The sequence below is a fragment of the Dryas octopetala genome, chromosome 1, assembly GCF_963921425.1.
Source record: "Dryas octopetala chromosome 1, drDryOcto1.1, whole genome shotgun sequence".
NCBI lineage: Eukaryota > Viridiplantae > Streptophyta > Magnoliopsida > Rosales > Rosaceae > Dryas > Dryas octopetala.
The window spans coordinates 28,519,022-28,528,435 of record NC_141366.1 but is presented as its reverse complement, the minus strand read 5'-3'; the positions used below and the strand labels follow the sequence as shown (position 1 = coordinate 28,528,435).

The following is a 9,414-nucleotide window of genomic DNA, read 5'->3' as shown; positions in this document are numbered from 1 at the left end:
TCTGGGTGAAACTCGGGGGCGGTCCTGTCAATTTGTCTAACGGTTTCTCTATCTTAATTCAAACTTTGTATTTTATGATCATGAGTATATTGTTTGTTTTTAAGATGACTATGGGTAACTGAATTCTTTGCTAGGGATTCGATGTAACCTAACATGATAATTCTATGTTATTGAGTTAATATCTTATTTTTAATCAATTTATATTCCTTATTTCATTCATTATAATAATTGTTATCTTGATACTTGTAATTGGCCATTATAGGTATTTTATATTGTCTAAGGTAAGGTTAGGCAAGGGGTTCATCCCTAATCTTATATGCACTATGAATGAAAGAGTTGTTGTTGAAGCCGGGTGTGAGACCCCGTATTTTTCAAAGATTTATTTTAAATAATTTGGGAATTTATTTTGATTTTGTTGGAAATTTATTTGGGAAATAAAAAGGTTTTGGTTTAAATTTTAAATTTTGTTTTAAATTGAGCTTGACCCGAAAGTTGATTTTTAAAGTTAGTGGGCTTTTGATTTTGACTTTGGGCTTGTTGGGAAGGTCTCGAGTCCACGAGTTCGTAGACACGAAGCACGTGTAAATCGGAGTTACGGTTTGGGTTTTATGGATGTTCAAAGTGAGGGGCAATTTTGTAAAATTTCTTTTAATGATTTTTAAAACCCAAAATCAGTTTTTAAACTCATATTTCTCTCTCCTCTCTCACGCTTCTCTCTCTCCCTTGATTCTCTCTCTTCTCTCTCCCTCTCCGATCGCTTTCTCTTCTCTCTTCGATTCTCGGCCGTCCGACGGAGGATGATGATGAGACCGACGACGTTGGAACCGTCTCCCTCTCCTCTTCCTCCCAGCGGTAGCCATCAACCCAGAAAACCCCCCAAAATGGAAACCTAGCCCAGAAACCGATTTGGCATCACGACAGCGATCTCCAGATTTCCGACCAAATCGTGATGCACAACCACTTGGGTCCTCTTCCCCAGGTCACGACGAGTTCAGCCATGGTACTTCCATGCTCCGACGATGCTCCACAATGCTGAATCGAAGTCCCCATAGTCCGGAAACTTTTCCAGCGAGTTCGAACAATTCCGGAGACATTTGGCGTCGACCCAGCTATTGATTTGGCTCCTCTCGACATGCTCTTCATGGTTGTGTAATTTGTTTGAGCCATTTGTGATTTGAATCCAATTGCCCTATTTTGCAGCCACGACCACTGTAGCTCCGCCTTGTGTGGCGGCGATTTAGATGGTTTTCTCAATTGTTGTGTCTTCGGAAACTCCAGAAGTCTTTCCAAGGTCTGTCGTTGTTTTTGATGTGTTTTGTGTGTTGTTCTAAGTTGGGCAGCCACCATGCGTGGTGGTTACTGCCCGTTTCAGTCGTTTAATGTCCCATTTGTGTTTCTAGATTGTATTTGATTGATTGTCTGGTCTTAACAGATACTCGGGCTTGGGAATTCTATTTCCGATGCTGTTATGCTGCCGGATTGGGAATCCGAGTGTGTTGTCGTCCAAGAGCATTTCGGTCATTTCACGTGGTTGCACTGTGAGTTAAATTAGATAGTTTGATTGTTTGCTTGGTTGCTTGGTTGCTTGTATGCATTGTTTGCTAGGATTTGGTAAAGTTTAGGCTTGAATCATGAATGTGGAAATGATAGTGATTATGCTTTGAGGTTATTAATTAAGATGTGAATGATTGAGGTTGAGGTTAATAATAATTGACAATTAGGCAATCGATTTGCCATAATGATTATTATTATTATTGGTGGGATTTGATGTGAATACGAGGAATTATGATTATTTTGATGCTTGGATTATCGGGGATTGAAATATTATGTGATTGAGTAATTATGGATATTATAATTGATTATTATTGAGTATGGAAATTGAAGAATTATTGAGGATAATTGTTTAAGTCATTTTACTCATACGAGCTTTTCGAGCGTACCGGGTTTGTTGTATAGTCCGGTACACCATGGATGTGGTGTGCGTTTGTGTCTTGCAGGTTAAGCAGGCTGAGGAGGCAGTGGGACCCACTTTGATTTGTTTAAACGTTTTTATACAGAAGTTTTACATAAATGTTTTTTGAAAGAAATATATTTATTTATGTTTATGTACATGGCTCATTGAAAGAGAAAGAGGTTTAAATCGTTTGATGTTGATGGTTTTTATGGGCCCGAGGTTCGGGGTATTACATGCACCGGGGTTCAAGCTAAGACGCTTCTTGGTTCACAATTGTTCTTTTTGGACTTAATGGGTTCTCGATTAATATTTGGCTATGAGGTTCATTAGTTAGGTTTAATTGAGGATATTTGGTGACACCGTGGCCGAACGAATCATCATAATAACTAAAGAACAAACCCTTGGAATTGAATTGTGACTTTATTCTCAAAATTAACTTGATACATAGACTAGGATTGTTACGGTGAAGTCGGAAACCTAGTATTCATCCATCGACTATCAAAACCAATTTCCAACATTTATTTTCTTTCTTTCTTTACCAATTTTGAAAATTCCAAAACAAATATTTTATTCTCTTTCTTTAAATTTTCGGCACTTTTACTAATATTAAGTAGTATTATTTTCGGTTATTTTAGTATTGTATTTTTCTTATTTTTATTTTCTAGTTTTCTTAAGGTATTTGTAATTGGATTAATTAATAAACTTTGCAAACCTCTGTGGGATACTCATCTTGCCATTATACTATCTTAACTGGTTTGTATACTTGAGAGATATAAAATTGTTCATCAAGTTTTTGGCGCCGTTGCCGGGGATTTGACTGAAAATTTATTAGTTATTTCTTCTTACGCGTGCCTTAAATTTGTTTTTTTTTTTAGGTTAATTAATTATTTTTATTTTATTACTTCTCTTGTATTTAGGTAGTGAATGCAAGGTCACCGATCCACCAAAGGAGAAGTGTTGCCCTTAGACGATAAAGTAGATCAAATCAGAAGAAAGAGAAGGTCAAACGCAAAAGAAAAAAATACATGATTGAAAGATGTGATTGTATGTGCAAGACAAATTCGTGTTCGAAGAGGTACAAAGAAAGAAGCACTAGTGAAGCCAAAGTATCAATGAAGCCGTCTCTTGCATTACAATAAGTCGACTTCAGTTTTGGCATGATTCCTAAGTTTTTGTAATCCTATCCCTTTGTTTCTTTACCATTTCAGTTAAGCCCTTTATTATAATTAACCATAATGAAGACCTAACGGATCTTTTGGGAAGTCTTCCTTGGGAGTGGAGGTAAGCAATATGCTCTACCTTGTTCTTAGTATTTGATTCCTTTCATGAAATCTATTTTCGAGAAATTGTGCTTTTGTTCATAACTAATTCATATGTGAAATATCTTTATTTCCTTGACAAAACTTCATTCACATATGCTTGATAAGAGTGAGAGCTTTAGGTTATGTGTGAAAAGCTGAGAGATATCCAGTGAGGGCTAGAGTCAAGGCGAATTTGTTCCATGGTGTTCGAGTGTGATTGCTTTTAAGCTTGAATTCTTTGAGTATTGGCATTACACTTTACACTCTGATGCGTTTAAAGTGTAGAGTATTTGTTCCATAGTGAAGCCGATTGCACCAAGTGGGCCAACCCCTTCTAAGACTAAAAAGAAAGCATTTGCCACTCCTGACTTTCACAACGCTCCTAAACCTTATGTTCCACCAGTTCTTTTTCCTGAGTCGTCTGACTAAAAGCAAAATGAATAAGTCTTTTTCTGAAATTTATGATATTTTATTTAAGGTTAGTGTGTACTTACCATTGCTGGATGTGATTAGGAGCATGCCGGCTTATCCGAAATTCTTTAAGGAATTAAATACTTACAAGCGTAAGTATGAACCTCATGAAAAGATGATGGTTTCTGAAACAGTAAGCGTAGTGCTACAAAGGAAGCTTATACCCAAGCTTAAGAATTCAAGGAGTTTTAATAGTAATATTATTGTTGGTGATACAAAAGTAGGAAAGGCCATGCTTGATTTAGGAGCTAGCATTAATTTAATTAATGCCTTATTCTATTTTTATTCAGTTAGGTTTGGGTATTCTACAACCAACTACTATGTCTTACAACTCGCAGATCGTTCAATTAAATATCCAATAGGCATTGTAGAAGACATATTAGTCCAAGTTGATAAATTAATAATCCCTACTGATTTTGTGATTTTAGAGATGGAGGATGCACACTTGCATGACCAAACCTTGCCTATTTTGCTAAGACGCCCATTCATGGCTACGGCCAAGACAATAATTGATGTGCAGGATGGCAAGCTCACCATGACAGTCCTAGGCGAAACTATGGAATTTAAAGTGTTTAATTCTATGTCCTATCCTTCAAATTCTTTTGATTGTTTTTCAATTGATGCTTTGGATCAAGTGACAAATGCATTGGAAGCGGCATTGACATTCACGGAAGATGATTTGCACAATCATGAGGGAGCATGAAAGGTCACGGCATCCCTTGAGGCATTGCAGCCGTGCCCCCTAGTGGATCTCCTTTAGACGTGTTAGACAATTCCCACTCTAAACTAGTTCCTTCCATAGTTTCCCCACCAAATCTAGAATTAAAACCACTTCCTTCTACCCTTCAATATGCTTACCTTGGTGAGAATGATACCCTTCTTGTGATTATTGCTTCTGCATTACTCCATTAGAGGAAGAAAAATTATTGAGAGTCCTTAGGGAGCATAAGACCACAATAGGTTGGACAATTGCGAATATTAAACGAATAAAACCTACAATGTGCATGCATCGCATTATTTTGGAAGAGGACGCCAAGCCCATAAGGAACGCCCAACGTCGCCTTAATCAGAATATGAAAGAAGTTGTTCGCGCAAAGGTGCTCAAACTATTTGATTTTAGAATTATTTATCCTATTCCCGATAGCAAGTGGGTGAGTCGGGTTCAAGTGGTGCCTAAGAATTATGGGATAACGGTGGTGAAGAATGACAACAATGAGCTTGTACTTACAAGGATGACTACTGGATGGCGTGTTTGCATTGATTATCACAAGCTTAATGTGGCTATTAAAAAGGATCACTTTCCTTTACCTTTTTATTGATCAAATGTTTGAACGTTTAGCCGGTCACTCATTTTATTGTTTTCTTGATGGATTTTCAGGTTATAATCAAATTATCATCGCCCGGGAGGACAAAGAGAAGACGACATTCACTTGATCATTCAGAACATTTGCATATAGAAGGATGTGAGGAGGGAGTTTTGAATTATAAAAGCCCGGTGGCAGATTATAAAACACCCTGCTCGTTATTGGAAACCCAATGATCTGGGGTATAAGCGTCATAATATTGCACAATATGATTGTCCAAGATGATCGGCCTAAAATAATTTATCCTTACAGGAGTTTGATGCAGAAGAGAGCGCTAGAAGGGCATAAGCAGAATATGATGGTGTGTAACCAAGTATACTAGGACAGACTCCATCCTCATTACCTGAGCTGAATACTCGTCACCATTTGATTATATCAAGACATATGAACGCATCCTTTAAAAATAATCTGATTAAGCACATCTGGAAGTTAGAAGGAAATGCACTACACTAAGTTTGGGAGGATTTAGCTCAATGTCTACTATTTTATTGTGTGTTTATGTGTATCTTTAACATGTTTCATGTATGCTAGGTGTTAATCTTTAATGTGTTTCCTTTCATTGTAGTACTTGTCAGTGTGACATTCATTGTATGAAAATTTAATTTGTGTTTTGCTTGGTTACTGTTTGAATGATTGCGCCTTGACTATTTTCATATCTTAAAAATGTCAAGACAATACAACCTTCACTCTATCTCATGCACTACTCACGTGTCCGAGTAATAATTCACTCAAATAATGACAAGACTATACACTGACTCCTCATTCCATCCCATACACGACACTGTTTCTTTACATGTTTGATTCGAGTATCTGTGAATTATAAAGGGTATCTAATGGGCAAGCCATGCTCTTTTCCCCTATAAATATCAAGGTTTAATTGGTAACCCGGCACACCCACATCTTGACAGGACAGTCCCCAGATTCCATGCTGGAACCCAGAGTGATCCTGTAGAGTCCAACATCAACCGTGTGTTAGGCCCGCTAATATCCACTGTAATCCAAAATTTGTATCTGAATTTAAACAGAGCATAACTAGATTGAATTTTTTTACAGCATCAACATATATAAAAACAAATAAGACAAAAATATTGTGCCAACAATGTTGATGAACAAATGGTAGTGAAAACTGATGCCTCGACATGGTGTGGTCCGACCTCAGCGATCTTTAAAACCTGGGTGGAAACTAAAAAAAATAAAACGTGAGAATAATTTCTGTGAGTGGACAAAAATAGACTTTAAAACAAAACCCTTGAAAACCATTTGTAAAATTGCTCGTTTACTTTGAACTCATTTATTTAAAGATTCCCTTATTTTAAAACCACTTCTCAAATCTATTTTTAAATCATCTCAAAACTGTAATTCGAATTTTGAAGAACAAATAGTACTATCAAGCTGTAAAACTGTTAAAATATCTGAAATAAAAATGCAATGCTCTACTGGAACTGTCATTTAAAATATATACTGATGTAAATTCATTTCTCAAAATATTCCACAAACTGAAACATCACGCTACACTAGTACCTGGGGAACAACTGGTCATACATGCACGCAGAGCTAATAATGCTGGTCATACACTGCCGAGTCATCTCTAGGCAAGTGCAGAGTAAATATGTAACGATGGTCATACACCGCTGACTAGGCAAGTGCAGAGCAAATATATAATGCTAGTCATACACCGCCAACTAGGCAAGTGCAGAGCAAATTCTGGTCATACACTGCCGAGTCATCTCTAGGCGAGTGCAGAGTAATCTATACCTGCTAAAGGAGGGTACTAATACGGCGGTTTGAAACCGCTTTTGGATATCTCAATAAACCACATCTCAGAAATACTCATCCAGATAAAAACTGAAAATATCATTCTTTCAATGAATCCGCTTAAATAAAATCATTCTCAAAACGTGAAAACCGCTCGATCAAAATCCTTTCCAAAGAAATAGAAATTTTAATCATAAACAACTTAAAATAATACCCAAAAACCATTTCCATAAACCTTCCTTATGAAATTCATGCAATGCAACCATGATCTCAAAAATCTCACTTCCTTAACTCATATCAAGATAATTAATCATAAATTTAAGCTTCCAAACAGTAATAGTAAATCATTATTATTTTCCTCTTTTCAAAATGAATAAACATGTACTAGCTTGTTTAAATCCATCAATTAAGTTAGCATGCAATAATTGAATAATTTTCTTTAAATAAATAAAACGTACCCAAATTGCATCAAACATTTATAAAACAAAGTCCACTCACAGTTTACTCCGAGCGATGCCGAATCCTTTCCAGAATTGATTCCTACTCACGATCCTTCACTTTTTTGCCACTAGAATAGCCGAGGGATGAAGCTCCTTCGACCTAGTATAAAAACACGCCCAGTTTCATAATTTGGGAAATTTATTATATGAATTCCAAGTAAAGAGATAAAATGATCGATATGCCCTCTTAATTGAACGGGATCTAAGTTTTTGTTTTCCATAAAATTTCCAATCCGGTCAACACCACTCAAACCAACATATTAAGACTCAACATCTTTCTCGAATAAAAAATCTCAATTTTTCCAATCAACCAAACCTACATTTCTCCTTCTGTCCATTGTTGATGCAAATTCTCGTAAGGTAGATGCAACAACTTAGAATAGCTGATCTGGCTGATCAGATGCTTTGCTGGATGATGAAGTGGATGTTGGTTGAGATCTTCCTGCAAAAGAAACAAGATCACAGGAGATGGACCGGTGTGGTACCAGCCAAACACGCTCCGATGATGAAATCAGTGATGGTGTTTGATGGTGGATGAGGAAGAACAGAGGATGAACTTGGGAGAATAGGAAGAACAAGGCAAATGTTCTGGGTTATTCTCAGCAAGTTGGGTAAGCTCTTTGGTGAGTGGGAATTTTTGTGTAAGTGTTTGTGGGTAGATTTATATATATCATCATTTTGTGCATATATGGTGCCTTATATAGGCAAAGGAAGACTTAATGAATAAGTTACCTGCATGTGAATGAATGGTTGCCAGAGACCCACGCACCTGGTCAGACCTAGTTGCATGCTCAGCTGCTTACTTCCTCAGCATTCAATGCTGCATTGAATGCCCTATTAAATGCAAGGTTGGAAGGTTCAGGCAAACTGCCCCAGTAGTCATGAATGCAGACTGGATATTCTATCTGTCAGAAGATTTGTGTCAGGTGCATTTAAGTGTGGCGGTTCGTCCCAGCATGATCTTCCCGGGAATGGCGGCGGAGAGCCGAGCCGAGCCGATACGAACACATGTTTCTTATGCGTAGACATGAAGTCCATGTGTGGTCGGATCGGAAATGGGATTCCAGACCGAGCCGGTCCAGTAAACGGGGGTCTCTCCGAGCCCTAACTGGTCGACGCCAGAACTCGGATGGAGATCATCCCCTGTGCCGAGCCGAGCCGAACCGGGATGACCGTGGAAAGATGGATACTCGATCCCTTGGAAGATCATCGGTTCGGCTCGGACCGAACATGGTGGGCCCGGCGTAGAAACTCGGTCTGAGCTGGCAGAGGAAATGCTGATCAGTGATGATGTGGAGGTCAAAGTTTGAACACAGAGAGTCAACTCCGAGGTGGGTGTTGACCAGCCACGTGTCGAGCCGTGATTGGCTGTTCGGATAGATGTGGATTTTCCCACAAACAGGAGTCCCCCAGCTTCCGATCCGAGCGAGCAATGGTGGATTGGAAGTTGAAGTGTAAGGACAACCCCAAAGATAGCATGTCACTTGATCCGAGCCGAACCCTACAAACCCATGTTCCTGAAGATCCGAACACATGACGACTTGTGATTGGTCAGAATATCTCAGGGACAGGTGAAGGGACGTTTGATTTCTGCATGGGGGAACGTAAGGGTCACCTCACTTATGGGTGTTTTTGAATGCTTGACAGGTGTCAAGATCTGGCATTTGAAGCGCCAGAAATGAAGGGCTGAGATCGGTTTGTATGGGGTATAAAAGGTCTCTTTCTCTCTCTTCCCTTTCACTTTCCCACTTCCAGTTTTCTGAAGCTCTCTCTCTCACCGTGAAACTTTCCCTCTCACCGTCGTTCGAGTGGTGGTCCGATCCCAACATCGACCAGATACGGCGATAGGCGAGGTGGTTCCGAGGGTGTTTGGGGCGGAGAGATTTGGCCGGACAAAACCAGTAAGTGATTCTGTCCACTTTTGAGTTTTTGCCTTTTTTTCGGGTTTTCTGGGTTTTGTTCTTGGTGTTCTTGAAAAAGGACACGTTTCGATCCAAAAAGTAAGAGAGAAAAACAGGAAGAGGTGTTTTAGAAATGTCTGAATCCGATTCGAGTGATCGGCTCGGCTC

At 38.7% G+C, this 9,414-nt stretch overlaps 1 protein-coding gene and 1 long non-coding RNA gene across 2 annotated transcripts; both read left to right on the top strand.

The window, feature by feature from the left end:
• The first annotated feature begins 1,430 nt into the window (after positions 1 to 1,430).
• LOC147299535 (uncharacterized) lies at positions 1,431 to 3,216 on the top strand. Its single transcript, XR_015119998.1, has 2 exons — positions 1,431 to 1,538; positions 2,872 to 3,216. It is a non-coding gene; the product is annotated as an uncharacterized LOC147299535 (long non-coding RNA).
• Positions 3,217 to 3,772: 556 nt separating this feature from the next.
• LOC147299534 (uncharacterized) lies at positions 3,773 to 4,429 on the top strand. The gene has a single exon (XM_086231067.1). It carries the CDS (start codon positions 3,773 to 3,775, stop codon positions 4,427 to 4,429), a length of 657 nt encoding a protein of 218 aa, XP_086087193.1.
• The last annotated feature ends 4,985 nt before the right edge of the window (positions 4,430 to 9,414 follow it).